Source organism: Prenolepis imparis, unplaced genomic scaffold, assembly GCF_030444845.1.
Source record: "Prenolepis imparis isolate NDT839.2.m4 unplaced genomic scaffold, iyPreImpa1.0 SCAF_30, whole genome shotgun sequence".
Taxonomy (NCBI): domain Eukaryota; kingdom Metazoa; phylum Arthropoda; class Insecta; order Hymenoptera; family Formicidae; genus Prenolepis; species Prenolepis imparis.
This window is the reverse complement of record NW_028141188.1, coordinates 349,561-372,650: the sequence shown is the minus strand read 5'-3', so window position 1 is coordinate 372,650 and position 23,090 is coordinate 349,561. Positions and strand designations below refer to the sequence as shown.

The following is a 23,090-nucleotide window of genomic DNA, read 5'->3' as shown; positions in this document are numbered from 1 at the left end:
ACGCGGTGCCTGAACGATGAGATTGAAATGACACGTAGTCAGTCATGTATTAGGTCGAAATTGCATGAAGTATACACCATCTGCGAGACAAAAATTGCTCTAAGTCCGTACGACGATAAGCGGTATATCATACCTGATTCGACCGACACATTACCATGGGGACATTATCAGATACCCTTATAAAATATAATGTAATATAATGTAATATAATGTATGTGCGATATGTTATGTAACATATGTGTATGTATTTCATATATTGGAACGGAAAGGATGTATTAATAAAGATTTTGTATTTCACATATTTCATGTATATTGTAATATTTCAAATACTTTTATTTGTTGTACACATTATATATTTTTTAATTTTTGAGTAATTAATAAATACAATTTGTATGAATTAAATTGCATTGTCCTTATGTATCCAAGAGTTGTGCGAATTGTCAAATCCCAGCCATTTTACGTAAACCTCGTCACCCCTCCTGCGCAGTACTTTCTCTACGAGATATACGTCCGGATAATTCGCGCTATGCAACTCGTGCTCGTAAAACGCTCCAGCGACAGATGTTTTGCGATAGTCCTCGAATAGATAGGTTACGGGATTAGTACGCTGCACTTTAACAATTTTAAACACTTCGGTTGTCCAATTTGGTGTGTAACCCTTCTCAAAAAGTTTCTTGTACTTGCTAACGCGTACCGGGTCACCTACTTTGAACTTTGCCGGAGCGGATTTAACGTTACGCGTTGTCGACCAGGACAGACGATTGCTCGATTTTCGAGGAGAAGAGATCACCATTAGATTGCACGTACGACGACGACAGCGATAACGTACGTGTGTGGCGTATGAGATGCTCGTGTTGAACGGATCGAAAGATACGAGAGATAACACAATCTTTACGGAGCCAGCGACAACAACAACAACGTCGACATTCACTAATATCCAATCATCCGGTTGCAGTAAGAAAAAGAAACTGAACGCATCAAACGTTGCGTTTTTACAATCTTTGGGATTCGCGGTGCGAAACATCTGAACAATGATCGACATCCTCAACATTGGAGACGAGCCAATCTTCGACGATCGCATCGTCAAGATCGAGACTCACACGTACAACCCGTTCGCTAACACAACATTCGGACACAGTGATGAGATAAGAATACCCATACAACAACAGGATCTGTATACGTTGCCGTATGAAAGTTTCCTATACATCGAGGGAGAACTAAAGATAAATAAACCAGCCGAAGGATCTGCTGTGATACTGGGAAATAATTGTGTCGCATTCATGTTCGATGAGATTCGATACGAACTCGATGGCGTGGAGATTGATCGCAATAGAAACGTGGGAATAACAAGTTTGCTCAAAAACTATGTAACGATATCATCCGATAGAAGCGTGATTATGAGAAACGCCGGCTGGACTGATCCGACTACTGCGAATGGAAACTTCAATTTTTGCGTACCGCTCTACATGTTATTGGGATTTTGCGAGGATTACAGACGAGTGGTGATGAACGCTCGTCATGAGTTAATCTTAATACGATCGCGCAACGACAACAATTGTCTGATTGGAGATTCGACGCTGGAGCCTGTGATCAACATATTCAAGATACAATGGCGAATGCCGCATGTGTTGTTGAGCGAGATTAAGAAGCTGTCGATGCTGCGCGCTCTGGAAAGCGGACATTACCTCAGCATGGGTTTTCGCTCGTGGGATCTGTATGAGTATCCGCTATTGCAGCGTACAACCAAGCATTCATGGGCCATTAAGACAGCGACTCAGCTAGAGAAGCCACGATATGTTATCTTCGCTCTGCAGACAGGTCGGAAAAACATCATATCTGAGGATATGAGTCGATTCGACGATTGCAAGATGACCAATGTGAAACTCTATCTGAACTCGGAATGTTATCCGTACGACGATATGAATCTGGATTTCGATAAAAACAGATGGTCGATTCTGTACGATACGTATGCGCGTTTCTGCAAGAACTATTATGGATACGAGTATCTCGAGCCGAGTCTCACCGTCTCAATGTTTCTACGTAACGGTCCGTTCGTGATCATCGATTGTTCTCGACAAAACGAATCGGTCAAGAGCGCAACCGTGGATGTGAGATTGGAATTCGAGTGTAAGGGGAATGTGCCGATGAATACCACTGCGTACTGTCTCATCATACATGATCGCGTGATCCAGTACAACCCGTTGACCAACGTTGTGCACAAAATCACCTAAACACACCAACAATTTAGAGAGAGGGGGAAGCATAGCAGAATATAAATCAAAGTGTTATGAGATAGTTGCCATTCTTCTTTTTAACTGATACATCGAAGAGAGAGATCTCGTCATGTCCGTACCAACGTTTGTGGATCTACAGGGGTTTATCCTCAATAAACAATTCATTGTAAAGGAAGCGGCAATCCTGAGAAGAGGATTTATTTTGTCACATTATTTTTTCGCATGTCCTGTACCATGGAGTGTACTCATAAAATCGGAGAGACACCAAGCCTCATGGTTGACTCGAAATCATCATGGATTGCAATGGGAAGATGGAAACGTTCCATACAGCATGGCTCAGCGTTTGATTACAATAGCTATCATTGGTGGACCACATGAAGAAGAAGAAGAATCCATTCTCGTATATGTAAAAGGACTTGAGAAGCGAGAATGGTTAGCCGATATATTGGATGATGCGGGAAACGGTTTCATTATTGAGACCTTGGATGCTGATTACGACGATATCGAGTCTCTAAATAATCTAGATGTTAAAAACACTATGCGATGTGGAAAACATGTTAAGAATTGCGCATTACAAAATGTATTCAAAATATTTAACTGGTGGTCGCAACGCCAGAAAGAATTGCAAGATTTGGAAAAATAAAATATTTAAACATTAATGTGTTTTATCTCTTATTCCCCTTCCCCAATCCTTTCCTCACAAATCGTTTCTAAGAATTCTTTTTATCCGAGTGCCGTTTCCCCTTCTCCTAAATTTCATAGCGCCAATAGTATTCTAGAATCTCCCACCACATTTACCCCACTACTTTTAAAAATAAGCGTCACGTATATTCTTAATTTTATACGATCAGTGTAGCGTTAACCGTTCATACTGGTGGTTCACTTTTAAAATCTGGAAATATGTACTACGCTAAAAGAAGCAGTGGCTCCGGCAGACCTGTGAATAATTACGTTCCGAGTCGTGATGACACTCCATCGTTTGAGAATAAATGTGACGAGTAAGTTTAACTTCTTTCTATCTTTATATTTTTTTTTTTTTTTTTTTACAAATTGTATTATTTTCAAACTAATTTCATTTTTACAGCATTTCATTGGAGCGTCGTGCGGTTCGTATACTAGGCAGACGATACGCATTGACAGCTACGGAATTTAAATTCCTCGAAATTGGTATCAAAGTGGATCCACCGAGTTACGTGGAAATCGCCATAGGAGATCATCGAGGAAAGGAACTGATACTATCTCTCGAAGCGTGGAAAGGACTCTACGAGCAACGTCACAATATTCAGAATCTGCTTCGAAACGATTTTAAAGATGCCTACAGTTTTATAAGCGTTGGACCGTTAACAGTGCGAGTTCGTACGATTAACGACGCCAAGTTAATAAGTCTTGAATCTTCAAATGTATGCATGATGATGATCGAATCGACGTTACACCGTATGTTCGATCTCGATCCTTGCATTGATGTAACTTTTGACCGATTGGTTAAAATTACCAATACAGTCGATATCAAGTTTACGCAATTTTCAAATATCGCGTCCAATGTAACGAATCCTAAAGAAGTATCAAATGTAATACGCGCTAGCGACGCCTTCAACAAGCATCAGCTCATCGATTGCGAGCTGGCAGCTTTAGTTTTTAGTCCATAATATGTAAGAAAAAAAATATTTAAAAGAAGAATAAAGAGTTTTTAAGTCTAAATTATGATGTAATTTCTTTGCATGCATTTCCATTCTCCATCTTTCTCCCACCCGTAACCAGTCCCAGCTCTCATACGTAGCTCGTTGCACGGTCTTTGTGGGGGATGACGTCATGCGGGGAAGGGGGAACGTGACGCTAGAGACTGAGAGGCTAGGGATCGCGAGACTAGGGACTGAGAGACTAGGGATCGCGAGGCTAGGGACCGAGAGGCTAGGGACTGCGAGAGAGGTAGCGCTTAGGAGAGAAAGAGAGAGCGCGAGAGAAAGAGGGGGTGTGAGGCGAACGTGAAGGAGAGAGATGTTGCGGCGAGGAGAGAGAGAGAGAGAGAGAGAGAGAGAGAGAGATGACGCGAGGTTAGGGACTGCTAGAGATAGCGCTTAGGAGAGAAAGAGAGAGCGCGAGGTGAACGCGAGAGACAGAGATAGCGAGAGGCGCATGCGAGAGATGACGCAGTGAAGGAAAAGAAGAGGAATTTTTAAAATGAATATATTAATTTAATATTAATTATTTTTAATTATGAATAAATGTGTATTATACATTTGTGTGTGTGTGTGTGTGTGTGTGTGTGTGTGTGTGTGTGTGTTTAAAAGAATATAAATGGATATAAATGTATATAAATGTGAATATAAAATGGATATAAAATTTTAAAAAATATATATAAATGAATATAAAGATAAGAATATAAAGATGAAAATATAAAGATGAAAATATAAATGAATATCATAATATATAAAAATTGTCGGTGATGGAGGTGGCTATGGTAAAGCCGACGATTGTGGATGCGAGGCGGTGAGGCAGCTGAATGCTAGATGCTGTGAGAAGCGGAGGCGACGGCTGGGCGGGGACTCCTGCATAACAGAAAATTTTTATTAATTATTTTAATAATTTATAATTAAAAAGAAATACTTACTAGTTCCAATTTTCCACCATAGGTTCTGGTGGATATGGCTCTAGGCCAAACAGTTCCCGAAGAGCATACATGTTCTCCCATAGCCAACTGTTATTGGCATCCATTTCCCGCACCTCTGCAGTTTCGCACCACATTTCTGCAAACATTTGTCGATGTTCCCACCTCAGCATTCTCACCCACTCTCGTTCAGTTAAACCTTGCTCCACCACGTGTTGCGACCGTAAATTTTGCACAATGTTATAGATCATCTGAAAAATATGAATATTTAATATATATCTAAACATATTGCAATATTCTGTACAATAGTTTTAAATAAATTGTACAACTTACTATTTCGGGGAGCGTACGGCGCAGAAAACCTCCAGTCATTTTTTTCACTATTTTTTACACTCACTTCGCTCGGCGACTGTTCGAGACTTTTTGATGTGGAGACAGACTCTCTCTCCATAAGCTTCAACCCCATCCCTCTCAAAATTATCGCAATTCTTCCTTAAAAGATATTTAGGAAAATGTTTCGCTCTCGTTTACGACCGATTTTCCGCGAGGGTACAAAGCTGCCGAACGTCAACGCTTTTACATTTGCACCCCTATAAATAACGTTTGACATGTTCGTCGCAGCGTTGGCCCTAAAATCTTCATTCCTTTCCTAATGATAAAATGTCCATAAAATGAAAAACAGTTTTATGGCTTCGGGTAGCCATAAATCACAAAGATAATCAGTTGCCGAACATGCTTAGACCCCCCCCCCTCCTTTGTCGAAACATCCCCCTCCACCCGCGTGACGTCAGCCCCCGCGCCCCCGAGATACCCCCGCCCCGCGTGACGTCATACCCCTCGCCACGGAGAACCCCCCGCGCCCCGCACCCCCCTCGGAGCCCCATGGGTTAGAACTCTGATAGTATTACTACTGCTAAAGTCCGTAGTAGGGTTGAGAAGGGACCAAAGAGCGTAGTGAAATTCGAATGGGGAGGAAGAAAAGAAACATATATTTTAGCTTTATTTCTTTCCCTCCCCCCTAACCCAAGCATATTAGTCATGCTAAGCGTTATTAGCCTTTGAATTCTCAGTCTCTGACCATCCATGATGCAGTAAGCATCGTGAATCGTGATCTTTAACATGCGTAACCAAACGGAGTAGTGCACACAATATCAATTGACTCGTTAGAAACGAATTACAACTGCAAGTTTCTTTTGTATATTGTATATTGTGTATTTTTGTGTATTGTGTTATATATCAGGGTTGGGTAATAACTTGCTAATTAGTTAAAAGTTAAATAAAAAAGTTAAAATTAATAACTTTCAACTTAGCTCAGCTAATTTAAAATAAGTTAATTTTTAATTTCAAAATTAGTTATTTTTAAACTTAAACTTATTAACTTTTTTCCAAGTTAAAAATTTTTTTATCTCTAAATTCCATTATTTCTTTTCTATAAAATCTTAAATATTGGACAATTAAATTTTTAATAACGATTTAATTTTAATAAGAGCATCATTCTTTGATGTGTATTCTTATAAGTATTATGAAATAAATAAAGGTATTATTGATTTTTATTTTTTTTTCATAAAAAAATAATTAATTTACCCAACCGTGCTATATACATATTTTGCAATACTACGATAAGGGATTTACCTAATGAGATGAATTTGAAAATTCTGGCAAATAAGGATATAGCATCGAGGACATCGGAAATTTTAGTTCTACGTGTTTGTATATTGTGTATTATGTATTGTGCATTTTTGTGTATTGTGTATTGTGCCATATATTTTGCAATTATAATGGCTACGGTAACGGGTTTGCCTAACGAGATGATTTGGACAATTCTGGCAAATAAGGATATTAGAATCGAGGACATAGGAAATTTTAATTCCACGTGCAACCAATTTCGGAGCATGAGCACCGATAACAGTGTGTGGATGAAAAAGATCACTCAATGTAAGTTTTGTAAACTTTTTTGTTATTTTGCATAATTGACATGTTGCATAAAAAGAAACTTGGCAAAAATTTGGCCAAAAATCAAAAAGACTTCACGCAAAAAAGACCTCTTTTTGAAGGACTTCAAATAATATTATGTCATTTAAAACACTTCAAAATATGTAATTTAAAAAATTTTATAATTTATTTGTACTATTAGTTTTTTCAAAAACTCACAAAATTTTTATAGATATTTCATCGTTTTAAATAAGACTTTCTGAATAAGATCGCGTAAATTAAAAAAATTTTAAAAACATAAGATGATAGAAAGTTTGTTCTGGTTTAAAAGATTTATGAAAACTTCAAAGTTCTATAAAAAATAAAAGAATAATTTATTTGTTATATTATCGATAATTATATATATTTGTGCAAAATGTGAAAATAGTAATATAACTATTTCTAGTGATTTTTTGTGCAAGAATAAATCAAAAGCAAAAACTTGAAAATGCAAAGAGTAATTGCGTGGCTAATAAATTATTAAGTTCACATAGAAATTTTATACGAAATCATCTATGATTCAGATTGAATTTACTAGTCAGGTTATTTAATATTAAGGAAATAAAAAAAAGTGCAAATTGGAAACCATTGCTTCCTCAACAATCTATTTCGCTCATTAAGATTTCTAAGAAAGCCAAAATTGAAAAAACTAGCTTGTTTCCAATTTGCACACTTTTTTCACATAAAATAATATTTTTTGTCACGTATATGTGTGTATGTATAATATGATTGTACTTACTTTTGTATGTTCCTTTCGTATGTTTCTTTTGTAAAATTCAAAAATTTATATTTTTTGAAAAATTCAAAATTTATAAAAAATGAATTTTTTCATCGATCCTCGCCAAATTTGAAATACCAAATATCCTTTAATAATACTTTATTTATATAAAAAAATGTAGTCCAATATCAAAATTTACGGAAGTAAAACAACCATATATATTATTAAAAATAAAAAAATCATAAAAAATGAACGTCTTTACCGATGCTCGTCAAGTTCAATATCAACCATTCTTTAATAATACGCTATTCATACAAAAAAATTTATCTCGATCAAAATTTGCAAAAATTAAAAAATGCATATTTCCTAAAAATTCAAAATTTCATAAAAAATGAATCCTTTCATCAAGCCTCACTAAACTAAATATCAATCATCCTTTAATGATACTGAAAAGAATCTGCTCTGATATGTCAAAATTTATAAAAGTTAGAGCAACCACAGATATTTATCAAAAAATTCAAAATTTTATAAAAAGTGAACCCTTTCACCGATCCTCGTCAAATTCAATACCAACCATTCTTTAATGATAGCTTATTCGTATAAAAAAATTTATCCCGATATCTTAAAATTTACGGAAGTTAAAGCAACCACAGACATTTTTTAAAAAATTAAAATTACATTAAAATTCAAAATACTATATGAATTTTTATAAAAATGACAACAAATAAAAGTGTGGTATTATTTACTTGTATGCTAAATTGGAGCGCTGTAGCTCAAACAGTTCTTGAGTTTATTTTTTAAATTTTTGGAAAAGTAAGTGTGCACATATTACATACATACACACACACACACATAAGGACATTTTTTCTAAATATGATTTTTCGATATTTTGGAACATTCTGAACACATTGGCATAGAAATCTGAAAAAAAAAATTTTTTTGTGAAAACAAGCTTTCTCTATAAAGAAGCAAAAATTATTAATTTCGACAAAAAAGATTCTGCTAAGTACATAAAAATATTCGATATTGTATGCAAAAATGCCTTTGCAAAACTTTTTCCAGCAAAAATATTTTTTAGAAAGACACTTTATACTAATGTTTAAAAGTAGACATACATACATTTATATACAGATAATTGAAAATAATTTTATTTATTACATACATAAATTTGCTGATATAGTTTATTGCATATCAGATTTTAATGTGTATTTTATAATTTATTTTAGTGAATTTTTAATTAACATAATTTATATTTAATTTATTTATATAGAGAGAGACTTGAAAATAATTTATTATACATTTTGCTGATGCATATTACAGTATTTGAGCTGTATATTTTTAAATATATTTTTAAACTTTATTTTGTATGTGTATATCTATTTCTAAACATTATTTTGTCTATGTGTGTGAAGTGTCTTTTTAAAAACCACTTTTGCTAGAAAAATTTTTGCAAAGGCATTTTTGCATACAATGTCGAATTATTTTTATATACTTGGCATGTTTTTTTCTTTTGTGAAGATCTTGTTGTGCTTTTTGTAAAAAATAGAAATTTTTACATAAAATTTATTGTTACATAAAAAAATTTTTAAATTTAAGTTAATTAGTTTTTTAATTTAATTTTAAAATTGGAAACAAGAATGAAATAGCGAAATATCAATGTATATCACCTGAAGAAAAAGTATAAAAATATTAAATACAATACAATATAATACAAAGTAGATTATATTGTTACGTCCGGCGGACTTCACGATTCTTTTCTTTCCCACGACCAAGGCGAAGTTTGTTGTTAGGTAAATAAGAAAGGAAGAAAAAAGATAATAATAATCTAAGCGGCACGTATATAATAAAACGAAAACGTGCCCAGCGAAACGGACAGCTGCAGATATCGTGAGCGACCGATAAATATTACAAAATCGGTAAATAAAAGAGACCAGGCGGAAAGATGCCGAAAGCGGATTCTTGCCGACACCCTCGCGAATAATAAGTTAAAATCACATATCGGCAAAACATAAAGACGGCGAGAACGCGCCGAAAGCAAATCCTTCCCTAGTAAAATTAGGGGAAAACAAATAATGAAAACGAAAGTGTGCAAAATAAGATAGCACACCTGCGGGTATTCTCGCGAGAAAGCGGCGAAAAATATAAAGATTAAAAAGATGCCACACGCATCGCCTCTCAGTAAACAAGCTCTAAGCCACACGCGAGGGCAATAAAGCGAGAACCCGCCGATAAAAGCGGCACTAACAAACGACAAATATCGCGATATAGGAAAAACTAACAACAAACACCGCCGCCGATATCGAAATCTCGAGAGGATAATAAAAATATAAACCTCAACAAATTCTCCATTGGTCAAAACCTAGGGCCCTAAACAAAAGCCCTGACCAATCCCGATAAACTTTTAAAGTCAAGAGACGCCTCCGGGACTGAAAGGGCGTTATTGAAAAATTCCCTATTCGTCAGGAAATATTAACAAACTAACGGGAAGGAGGAGCAAGAAGGTATATATACCCGTAACATCTCTCAGAGAATATCAATCTTTTCTCAAACCTACGCTCGCGGATCAATCGCGAAAAGTTGTATCACCATCCTTCGAGAGAATCTCGAACTCGTGAGCATTCGCAGTGACATTTGTGAAATCATCGTGTGCCCAGTGCTCACCGAGTACGACGATTTTCGCGAGTGAACAACTGCGAGTGGAACACCATCCTCACGGAGGAGTCCGTAGCCAGATTCACACCTGGAATAATTAACATCTACCTGCGCACTCCATAAGTAGTAAGTTATCAAGCACGCTACATCTCCACCCTTACTAATAATACTTAAAATAATTCTGGGACTTCAATTAAATTATAATTGTTTTCCTTTTTAATTTATTAATTTATTATCCTTGTTAAATTCTAACTTCGAAAAACTGTCCTTTCTTCCCCCATCCTTATCTCTCTCTCTCTCTCGAAATCACTGTGGATTTCCCGCGATAGCGGAGCAATCCGTGATTTCTATCATCCCCTTACCTTTTGAAATCACTCCGGATTTCCCGCGATAGCGGAGCAATCCGTGATTTCTTCCATCTCCTCTTTCTCTCGAAATCACTCTGGATTTCCCGCGATAGCGGAGCAATCCGTGATTTCTATCATCCCCTTATCTTTTGAAATCACTCCGGATTTCCCGCGATAGCGGAGCAATCCGTGATTTCTTCCATCTTCTCCCTCTCTCTCGAAATCACTGTGGATTTCCCGCGATAGCGGAGCAATCCGTGATTTCTATCATCCCCTTACCTTTTGAAATCACTCCGGATTTCCCGCGATAGCGGAGCAATCCGTGATTTCTTCCATCTCCTCTTTCTCTCGAAATCACTCTGGATTTCCCGCGATAGCGGAGCAATCCGTGATTTCTATCATCCCCTTATCTTTTGAAATCACTCCGGATTTCCCGCGATAGCGGAGCAATCCGTGATTTCTTCCATCTTCTCCCTCTCTCTCGAAATCACTGTGGATTTCCCGCGATAGCGGAGCAATCCGTGATTTCTATCATCCCCTTACCTTTTGAAATCACTCCGGATTTCCCGCGATAGCGGAGCAATCCGTGATTTCTTCCATCTCCTCTTTCTCTCGAAATCACTCTGGATTTCCCGCGATAGCGGAGCAATCCGTGATTTCTATCATCCCCTTACCTTTTGAAATCACTCCGGATTTCCCGCGATAGCGGAGCAATCCGTGATTTCTTCCATCTCCTCTTTCTCTCGAAATCACTCTGGATTTCCCGCGATAGCGGAGCAATCCGTGATTTCTATCATCCCCTTACCTTTTGAAATCACTCCGGATTTCCCGCGATAGCGGAACAATCCGTGATTTACTCTCTCTCACTCTCTATCTCTCTCTCTCTCTCTCTCTCTCTCTCTCTCTCTTGAATGAACAAATAAGTAATACAATAACTAACTAAATTATTAAATAATTAAAATATCAAAATTATATAAAAATAAATATATATATATATATATTTTTTTTTTTCTCTTACAAGAACTCCCAGAGTTATTTTTCAGTAAAAACTCTTCTTGCCCGGTTACTTTATTATTCGCTCTCGTAGTGGAAAATCCAAGGAGACGACCCTCGCGAACCGCTGTTAAATTGGCGCGAAACCGGCGTAATAGGCGGTTAAAGAAAGCGTTGGCACGGAGTCTGGCTGCGGGCGAAACCTTCGGCTCCCTAGAAAAAATTAACACACCGATCCATACAGAGACAACTAATACATATCACCCTACGGTCTCTCCTATTTCCTCACCCGAACATATAGAAACCCCGCTGACGCCGTCTCCCGCTACCTCTGCTTCTGCAGAATTTTTCGATTCCCCGCGAACTCCTTCTCCTCTTTCTCCCGAACCCGCTATACCTCAGCGGGCCCCTTCCCCTCACTCCTCTGTTTCCTCTGAGGACGCCGATTCTCCGCGGAGCCCTTCTCCCTTTCTTCCCCCTGCTTCTCCCGAACGCCCTGAGCCACCTAGATCTCCGTCTCCGGCTCCCTCAACAATCACCCTTGAAGATTCTCCTCCCTCATCCCCAACGTCCTCGGTAAATAGGGAACATCCGGAAGGGTTTGAGGTAGTAGATATCAGCGACGACGATTCCGAAGAATCAGAATCGCCTGCCAAGCTCTCATACGAGCAATTCAGAGCTTGGCTGATAAACCAGCTCCCAGGGATACGAGAAGTCCCTGAGGAAGCTTTCACGATTGGTCCAGGCCCCGTAGACCACGAGGCCTTACGCGAATTTCTAGAGACCACCGATAGGAATAACATCATCCCCTGGTATGTTCCCGGGCGAAGATATCCTTTAGCCGTCCCTGCACACCTTCTCCTACGAACCTATCCCCCCTCCACCGCCATAATTACCGAACTCATATAACCTAGAAGTCTCTCTTACACGCACACACATGGACACTAATTTTATATACCTATTACCATTTAAATTATTGTAACCACCAATCGGGACCCTAAAATTTAAACAATAACTCTTACCCCTTTCTGCCCCGATTGAAGACCTCCGTACTAATGTATCACCCGCGACACATACACATACATTCACTCTTCATTAGCAACTAAGTCCGTCAATAATATTATTATGTATATAAATTCTTTCGTCTTTATATTAGGAATAAATTTATAAATTTCAAAATAAATGATTTTCATTTATTAATAACCCGTTCCCACTTATTCCCGTAAACCAGGATCGCACAAGGTCCCATCCTGCGTAAAAGAGATTAAATTCTCTTGCCAAAAAGGGACCACCGAGCGAACGGCCCTTTAAATAGAGTAAGAGCGACCCTTGCGGTCGTTGACCTATTTGGGCCCAGACGTTCGTTCGGGTCGAACAGACGGATAGTCTGCCGTCGTTCGAAAAGATAAATTTAGTTACGTCCTTCCTTTCGACTCTTCCTTCCTTGAGTCTGGACGTAACATAAATAAAATTTGGGGGCTCGTCCGGGATAGAAATGTGCGATTCCTGGTAGCGGTAATGAGTAAAGGAACAAGAGGTCAAACTGATAAAGATCAAATAGAAGAACTATATAAAACTGCATTAACAACACCACATAGAACACGCAAATCTAAATCTAAACCATCTGATTCCGAATTAATTCACACATCCACACCTTTAGTACCTTCAACTTCGACATCTCGCCAAATAAAATTTTCGTTAAAAGATCCTTCCTCAGAATTCGATTTAACTGAAAATACTTTAGTAGCCGAATCGCCCGAGCCAGATTCCGACGATTCCACCGATATAACTACTGAAACAATAAAAGATCAAATCGAAAAATTTGATATCGAAAGCGATCCCGAAAATTTACTTTCTTTTAACATGGCGCAACCTAACCCCTTTGCTACCTTAAAATACGCGGTAGACGCCGTCCCCTTTTTTGACGGTAGTAACATTCCGCTAAATTATTTTATCGAGGGTTGCGAGGAAGCGAAAGCTATGCTTCCTAAGGAAGCAGAGGCTCAATTTACTAAAATTATAAGAACTAGAATAGTGGGAGAAGCGCGTCGAACAATTCGGGATGAAGATTTTGATACTGTATTGCAATTAACTACTTATTTAAAGAAAATTTATGGACCCACTAAAAATGTATATCAGTTACAAGGAGAACTAGGATGTATTTATCAAAGGAATGAAGAGGATGTCGTCACTTACGCAAATAGAGTTAAATTACTTGGAAAACAAATATTGGAAGCATATCGAAGTTCCGGTCACATTTTACCCAATCAAAATATAAAAACAACGGTAGAAAAAGACATGTGTAAGTGTTTTATTAGAGGGCTAAAGCCTGAAATAGAGCAAAGAATCGCTAGAGATTTAGACGTACAAGAAACTGTCGCCGACGCCCTAAGGATAGAAAGAGAGCTTCGAGAGATGACAGATTTGCGCCAAGGCCAAGGCGTTAAAACAGGCCAATCACCGTACACTAATCAAGTGCGGGAAATCTGTCAGATCTGTTTCAAAGAGGGACATGCCGCAAGTAGTTGTAGGAAGCTCGTTCAATTTTCCTTACAAGGGCACGATTTTCAAACGAATAACGGAACGGAGATTTTAATTTGCCAAATATGCAAAAAACGCGGCCACAGTGCGGATAAATGTCGCCAACGCGATCCTCGCGCTCGTCAATCAGTAAACGTAATTCAAGAAAAAATTACTATATGTCAATTATGTTCAAAAACCGGCCACGACGCCAAATCATGCCGACAAACTACTTCCCAACAACAAATTAATAAATCGGTTACTTGTCAATGGTGTGAAAGGCCTGGCCATTCGGCTAGTAATTGTTGGAAAAAACAGAACGAGGAAAGAAGTTTGGAAAGTAGATCGAAAGTTTCATGCCAACTTTGCGATAAATTCGGACACTCCGCTAAGGATTGTCGTGTTAAAATAAATCAACAACTGACAACGAAGAACGATACATTCTGCAGATATTGTAAAGAACAAGGCCATCTCCTTGAAAATTGTCAGTTACGCAACGCAAGTAATAATCGTCGAAAAGAAAATAATCAGGGAAACTACACAGGTCCCTCGGGGTCGGGTGCACAACGGGGGACCGGACAGACTTCACACCCGTCGACATCTCAAGAAGTCAAGTAGGCCGTCAAACCATCGACATACGACCCGTAACAGTAAACCTCGATAAACATAGTCGCGTGCCTACTGTTCAGGTCCAAATTAACGAAATACCATCGCAAATAACCTTTCTATTAGACACGGGATCCGGACCAAATATAATCAAGGAAAATTTTATACCTAAAACTCTAAAAATTAACTATACAAATATATTAAAATTAAATGGTATAAATAATCATCCCGTATATACGCTCGGAGAAGTCGCTTTAAATCTCCTTGGAATTCCGATATCTTTCCATTTAGTATCTCGCGACTTTCCGATTCCACAATCCGGAATATTGGGAAATGATTTCTTTAAACAAACATCATCGAAAATAGATTACGCTCAAGGATATCTGACCGTATCCGAAGTTAACATACCGTTTTTCTCACCGGAATCTATAATAGTGTCTCCGAGATCCGAATCATTATTTTATGTAAGGATAGAAAACCCCGAAATAAAGGTGGGATATATACCAAAATTAAAAATAGAACATGGAATTTACTTAGGAGACACTATTGTAGAGAACATCTCCGGAAAAGCATATCTCAATGTTATAAGTACTTTAGACGAAGAAGTGGAAGTCCGCGTACCCACTTTGCGTTTAAAGCCGTTGGATCAATTATTTGACGACCATAAATCCGACTGTCCGACGGTCAACAATTACGATGAAGTTTCATCTATAAACGAAGAACCAATGAACACCAACGAAACTTATATTGATATCGAAGACGAAGAAGAAATTTTCGAGGATGAAGGAAAATTTACGGAAATAACTCGAAGGACAAACAAAATTAATGTTGACAAGGGGAATAAAAATTCTCCTGAAAATTTTAATAATTCAAAAATCCTTGGAGAGGGAAGTTACCAAACCTCTCCTGAAAATTTTAATAATTCGAAAATCCTTGGAGAGGGAAGTTACCAAACCTCTCCTGAAAATTTTAATAATTCGAAAATTCTTGGAGAGGGAAGTTACCAAACCTCTCCTGAAATTTCATATAATCCAACAATTAACGGAGAGGGAAGTTACCCAACCTCTCTTGAAAAATTGAATAATTCTAGTAAAGGGAAAAATTATCAAATCTCTCTCAAAAATTTAAATGATTCAAAATCCCTTGGAGAGGGAAGTTACCAAACCTCTCCTGGAGGGGATATTTCTAGAATTTCGGAGGGAAATTTCCAAACCTCGACAGAAAATTCTAGCTCCGTCAATTGCGAGGAGGGAAGTTACCAAACCTCACTACGCGATTTGACACAATCTTGTTCTAATTTAAGAGAGAAAAATTCCTTATCAATTCTAGATATCAAATTTCCGAAAGTTGGATTATTCACAGAAGACCACAATGACAAATTAAAGTCATCTCATGTCACTATAAAAGACCTTCTTGAAAAGGCACAAAAATATTTAAATATTGAAAAATTAAACATTAAAAACTCTAAACGCATGAAAAACAGAACCAAACCGTCTTCGAAAGTTTCGACGTCTTTATTAAATAAATCGCAAGAAATTATAGATAAATTTATGCGAAAACGAAAATCTAAACATAAAAGAAAACAACAACAAATTAACGATGCAAGCAACGATTTGCATAATTGCCTGGTGGTTTCCGAGAAAAAGGAGAAAGACCGCTTTATACAAATTACCGAATTATTACGATTGGAACATCTAAATGAAAAGGAACAAGAAAGTGTAAAGAAATTAATAACAAACAGTCAAAACCAATTTCATATTCCCGGAGAAAATTTAACTGCAACTCATGTACTCCAACATCAAATACCAACCACAGATGATCGACCAATTAACACTCGTCAATACAGATTCCCGCAACTACATAAGGAAGAAATAAACAAGCAGGTAGAGGAACTGTTAGAAGGAGGCATCGTAAAACCCTCACAATCGCCATACAATACGCCCATATGGATCGTGCCGAAGAAAGAGGACTCCAAAGGAAACAAGCGCTGGAGAATGGTCCTCGACTTTCGGGCTTTAAACGACAAAACCATCGGGGACGCATATCCATTACCTAACATCATAGATATATTAGATCAATTAGGGGGCGCGCAATATTTCTCTGTATGCGACTTAGCATCTGGGTTTCATCAGATAAAAATGGATCCTGCTGACAGTCACAAAACTGCATTCACTACTCCCTTCGGTCACTACGAATTCGATCGAATGCCTTTTGGATTAAAAAACGCTCCTGCAACATTTCAGCGCCTAATGGATTTAGTATTAACAGGATTACAGGGCGAAGAATTATTTGTTTATATGGACGACATTGTTATTTATGCTACTTCCTTAGAAGAACACGAACGAAAATATAACGCATTAATAGAACGACTTCGCGAAGCTAATTTAAAACTACAACCTGATAAATGTGAATTTTTAAAAACCGAAGTAATTTATTTGGGACACGTAATTGGCAGAGATGGAGTAAAACCAGATCCGAAAAAATTAGAGGCAGTACATAAATTTCCCCGACCAAAAACCCCAAGAAATATTAAGCAATTTTTGGGACTTGCCGGATATTACCGGCGCTTTATTCCAAATTTCTCTAAACTAGCAAAACCATTAACAAATCTATTAAAAAATGACACTCGTTTCGAATGGACATCAATTCAAGAAGAATCCTTCGAGATATTGAAACAAAAATTATGTGAAGAGCCAGTACTACAATACCCTGATTTCTCTCGACCATTTATTTTAACTACGGATGCGTCAGGTTTAGCCGTAGGAGGAATACTCTCACAAGGAGAAATAAACAAGGACAGACCTATCGCATACGCTTCCAGAACACTCACGGACGACGAAACGAAATACGACACTTACGAAAAGGAAGCACTAGCCATAATATATTGCGTTAAACACTTCAGACCATACTTATATGGAAGAAAATTCACCCTAGTTACAGATCATAAACCTTTAATGTGGTTTAAAAACGCGCAAGACGCAAATATGAGAATACTTCGCTGGAGATTAAAATTAGCGGAATACGATTACGACGTTGTTTATAAGGCAGGAAAAACTAACGTAAATGCGGACGCATTATCAAGAAACCCAGTAGATCTTGAAGAAATTGATTGCAAAATAATAAAAGAACGAAAAACATTAAATCCAAATAATCCAGAAGATGCAGAAATAATTTCCAGAATGCTGGAAGAAACCGATGACGAAGAAGAAGAAGACGACGATTTTCAACTATATCTGTCAGATACCGAAGAAATTGAAGGACCGATACTCGAAGAAGAACCCCCTGATAATAATGCCGATCCTATACCTTCTACCCCCGAAGAACTAAACGAACCTCCAGCGTCACAAACTATCGAAAAAGCGCTAATACATGATCCTCCAAAACAAAACAGAATGCAAACAAGAAGTCAGGCGACAAAACGAAATATTAAGAAAAATAATGAAAATCATAATAACAACAAAAACAATACTGAAAAGATAGAAGAAAGAAACGATCCGCCAGACAAAGATCAGGATAACAAAGAAACAGATGGAAAAGAAAGGGAAGAAAGCGATGACGACGAAGAAGAAATTATCAATAAAAATTTAAAATCAAGAAAAACAAAAATGAAACCTACTATCATTGAGAATAAAATAATTAAAAGCAACGTTATAGATTCTCGCGAACTATTATTTCTGCGAAAAGACAATGTCGCGTATTTTGTCGACATTTACGGAAAACCTTTAGACTCAGGATCTGAAAAACTCTTCGAAAGAAACGAACTCCCGAATATAGGACCCCTGGAGTTAGGTAAAGCGAAAGCAATAAAATACAAAACCTACTACCACATAGTCTTACCCATCAGTGAGACGGAACGAGAAGGCCCCACAGCGACTCTCAACCAAATTATCGCGGTCATACACGACTTACGAAATTTGACTGAAAATTTAAATTTAGGAACACTCAGCATTGCAAAAACAGAAATTATCAACAACGTTCCATGGAATAATATCAAATCGCAACTGCAATTAAGATTCATTAATTCCACTACCAAAATAATCATTTGCAACGGACAAATTAAATATCCACCGAAAGATCTACGATCCGTTATAATTGGTGAGATGCACTGTTCGCCGACCGGAGGACATCGCGGCGTCACTAAGACATACAATAGAATAAAACACAATTACTATTGGGAAAACTTAAAACTAGACGTTCAAAGATACATACAACAATGTTTGCAGTGCCAACTGAGAAAATTAGTACGCGTCAAAACAAAACAGCCTATGATAATCACAGACACACCAGGCTCTTCTTTCGACAAGGTAGCCATGGATATTGTCGGACCTTTACCCAAGACAGAAAGAAACAGCGAATACATTTTGACCTTACAAGATCAGCTGACCAAATACTGTATGGGTATACCATTACAAAACCAAACCTCCGAAACTATCGCAGAAGCTTTCGTAGATCGTTTCATCTGCATATTCGGAGCGCCAAAGGCAATATTAACGGATCAAGGAAGAAATTTTATCAGTGATTTAATGAGGAAAATCGCAAAATTATTTAAAATTCGTAAATTTCGTACTACTGCCTTCCACCCACAATCTAACGGATCTTTGGAAAGATCGCATCACGCATTAGGAGAATATTTAAAACAATACGCAAACGAACAAAAACAGTGGGATAGATGGATAAGCCTTGCAATGTTCAATTATAATACTAATGTACACGAAGCAACCAGACATACACCGTACGAATTAGTCTTCGGAAAAATAGCCAGAATTCCTTCGAACGAGCTTTTACCTCCAAGCGACCAATTAGCGAATTACAACGATTATCTAGTAAACCTCGTTACACAACTTCATACAATTCAAGGAAATGCTCGTGAAAACGTTATCGAAGCAAAACACAGATCGAAGAAATATTACGATAGAAAGATTAACCCCCAAACCTTTAAACCAGGAGACCATGTATTTCTCTTAAAGGGGCCAAAACCCGGAAAATTCGGGGATCACTATACAGGACCTCATGAAGTACTGGAAATATTAAATAAAAATAATGTAAAAATTAGAATAAAGAAAAATAGCCGAATCGTGCATCCTAATCGATTGCGAATTTCCTACATTAAAACCACTAAATAATCAACAAAAAGGATTAATTTTCCACAAAAATAAATGTTTTTTTTATATATATATATATATATATATATATATATATATATATAAAATACAAAATATAATATTAATAAAAATAAAGTAGAAATACATAAAGGTTATAAGAGGAAAAAGATACACACACCTACAAAAATAATTAATATTTCAGATGGATCGCAAATTCAGACGAATAATCGCAATATTAATAATACTAGCAGTATACCTGCATCCAACACATGGGCTAATAGGATATGACTGTGGATCTTCCTCCGCAAACCTAACCACGCTATCACTGTTAAACATCGAGGAATGCGATATCCCTCGTAAAGAAATTAAACCGGATCAAGTTTACGTGCAGCTGTTACAAATTAATGAATTCGAAGCAGTGCACGTAATACAGTGCAAAGTTGAAATCGACCGATTAGTCAAGAAATGCGGAATGTTTTCTCACACAATGGATGTACATAACGGAAAATATTCATATATAGAAGAAATAACTCGCGAGGCTTGCAGGCGAATGCATAGTTACGGAAGTTATCAAGTAGGAAGCACTCTTATCTCAGGACTTAAATCCAATAGCACAATAACCAGACCGATTACGTTAGCTGGTCAAGTAGACAACTACGGCGAATGCCACGGAGGAGCATACTCAGATCCTTACGGAACATGGTCGGATGTCATTGTAGTCGGAACTGTAAAAATCACATTACAGGATTACACTGCCGACGTACGCATCAACACTAATAAAGTACAACTCAGATCCGGGATTACTTGCCAACTCGGCTCTACACATTGCATAGACATCGAAGGAGGAGACACGTATTGGAATACCGTACCTGCAGGTCCCTGTAAATTTAATAACTATGGAATATTATTCGAGGGGTACGCCTACAAAATAATTGACGACGAGCAAGGCCAAACAGTATATTCTCTCACCACACAAGACACAATATTCGCCCTAACCAGTAAAGGCAAACAAGATGTCTGCGGATATTCGATAATACGTACCGAACATCCTAAATTAATGATTTTCGAAACTGTACGAGGAACCGTCGTTTTCAAAAAACAATCGCGCGTTTCAAATCTCGATATCTTCACGTACATGAATTCTAAGTTTGTTTACGTGGAAAAACATATTCGCACGCAAATTAATCAACTTTACCATGACATTTTATTACAACAATGTAATTTAGAGCAACGAATGCTACAAAACGCTTTGGCCATAGCCACACAATCTCCAGATATTTTTGCATATCATCTAATGAAAGGGCCCGGCTATATGGCTCTACTAGCTGGAGAGGTTATTCACATCGTAAAATGCGTACCCGTCGAAGTCAAGCTCGCTCAAACAAACCGATGCTACAACCAACTACCCGTGCTTCGGGAAAATCAAACGTATTATTTAACTCCACAAACGCACATATTATTGCAACAAGGAACGCAAACCACTTGTAACACATTAGCACCCGCCATGTATCAGCTAGGAGATTCTTGGTACAAATTTATGCCAAGACCAGTGGATACCATACCGCCGGTCACTATAAAACCATTGACTAAGCCTGTATGGAAATACATCAGCCCAGGATCGCTCGCCACCAGCGGTATATACACGGAAACAGATTTAAAGGACCTACGAGATCATATAATGTTTCCAGCCGAACGACCTGCCGTCCTCAACTCCCTAGCGAGAGGGGTGATGGGAAAAACCATATCCCTGGAAGGGGGATCAATCTCCAATTTACTTGATACAAACACCATAGAAAAAATAGCAATATCTACATGGAACAAATTCTGGAATAAATTTCTATTTTTCGGGAATCTCAGCGCTGGACTAATCGGAATATACCTGAGCATCAGAGTCATAAAACTGACGCTAGACACAATAGTACACGGCTACGCCTTACACACAGTGTACGGGTGGTCCTTGTACCTGCTAGGAGCCCTATGGGACTCCCTAACACATCTACTAATACATTTGAAAACAAGGCAATCGAAAAAATCGAAAGCCAGCGTGCCGGTTCCCTATACCCAAAATAACGAGACACCTGAAACCATCCACACGGAAAACAACACAACTGCAACAGCTACCTACCCCCTCCTCCCCCCACGGGAAGATACTACATATACCTTGGAGCTTAAAGAAGCGAAATTTTAACGAGCAAGGCATACCGCCAATTACAATAACCCCCCCCCGGTTTTCTTCACATATCAAGCAAGGCATACCGCCAATTACAATAACCCCCCCCCGGTTTTCTTCACATATCAAGCAAGGCATACCGCCAACACAATAAACCCCCTTTTTGGATCTCCCCATGCACCAAAAACAGTAAAATTTTTTTTTATATACAGAAATGGAAACCTCTTACATCGACACTGAATTCTTGACTCGCGGTCGCCTGAAGGTGACCGTGGTAAGAGCGGAATCACCCTTGCTGTTTTGGGTACAACTAAAAAATAGCGCAAGGGAACTCCTGGAAATGGAAGAAGAAATCCAATTCCGGATGGATAGGAGAGCCAATTCATTGCTCGTATACCCTCACCATATGAAGGAGGACTTAGAGGTCGTGGTTAAAGACAAGAAAGGATGGAAGCGAGGGTTTATACAAAGCATAAATAAAAACACTTGGTTGGTCAAAATAATGCTCGGCGACTGGGGAAGAACAGTGTGGCGCCGTATGAGCGAAGTGTATCACCTAGAAGACCGTTTTAAGGGGGTATCCTGGCAAGCCATAATATGTGGATTAGCCCACACCGCAGCCCCTAATGGTAGGCAAACGTGGCCAATAATGACACGAGACCTGTGTCGACTCCTTTTAGAGGGACAAGATGGATGGATAAATATAGTCCATCCTCTAAGAAAGGGTGCGGCCCTGGTGAAACTCCATATGGAGACCACCAAAATGTTCGATAGAGCATATAACTTTAGGGACGCGCTAATTCGGATTGGCCACGCCGAACTTTGCACAAAAATCACCGCCGACGTGGAACCCTCAGTCTAAAAAAAAAAAAAAAAAAAAAAAAAAAAAAAAAAAAAAAAAAAAAAAAAAAAAAAAAAAAAAAAAAAAAAATATATATATATATATATATAACCAGAATTATGTATTAACTTAGAGTTATTGTAGCATTTAAATAATTCTATATATTCTAAATTTTTATTACTCCACTATTCATTTGAAATCTGAATTGTGTATTAATTCAGAATTACTCTAGTGTTTAACAATAAGTATTCCTATAGACCCTAAATTTTCTTTACCTTACTACTACTTCGTTTGAATTTTGAATTATGTATTAGTTAGAATTACGCAAGCG

General features: G+C 37.8%; 2 protein-coding genes across 2 annotated transcripts; both read left to right on the top strand.

Annotated features, from left to right (window-relative positions):
- Window positions 1-9,257: 9,257 nt before the first annotated feature.
- Window positions 9,258-21,936, top strand: LOC145946942 (uncharacterized). The gene is made up of 2 exons (XM_083056697.1): window positions 9,258-10,306; window positions 19,951-21,936. Exon 2 carries the CDS (start codon window positions 19,951-19,953, stop codon window positions 21,934-21,936), a length of 1,986 nt encoding a protein of 661 aa, XP_082912823.1. The 5' UTR covers window positions 9,258-10,306.
- LOC145946934 (uncharacterized) lies at window positions 12,827-16,664 on the top strand. Its single transcript, XM_083056688.1, has one exon. It carries the CDS (start codon window positions 13,039-13,041, stop codon window positions 14,656-14,658), a length of 1,620 nt encoding a protein of 539 aa, XP_082912814.1. The 5' UTR covers window positions 12,827-13,038; the 3' UTR covers window positions 14,659-16,664.
- Window positions 21,937-23,090: the final 1,154 nt, after the last annotated feature.

Coding starts and splice junctions, on each gene's coding strand:
- LOC145946942 (XM_083056697.1), top strand. CDS start 19,951: ATGGATCGCAAATTCAGACGAATAATCGCAATATTAATAATACTAGCA.
- LOC145946934 (XM_083056688.1), top strand. CDS start 13,039: ATGAGTAAAGGAACAAGAGGTCAAACTGATAAAGATCAAATAGAAGAA.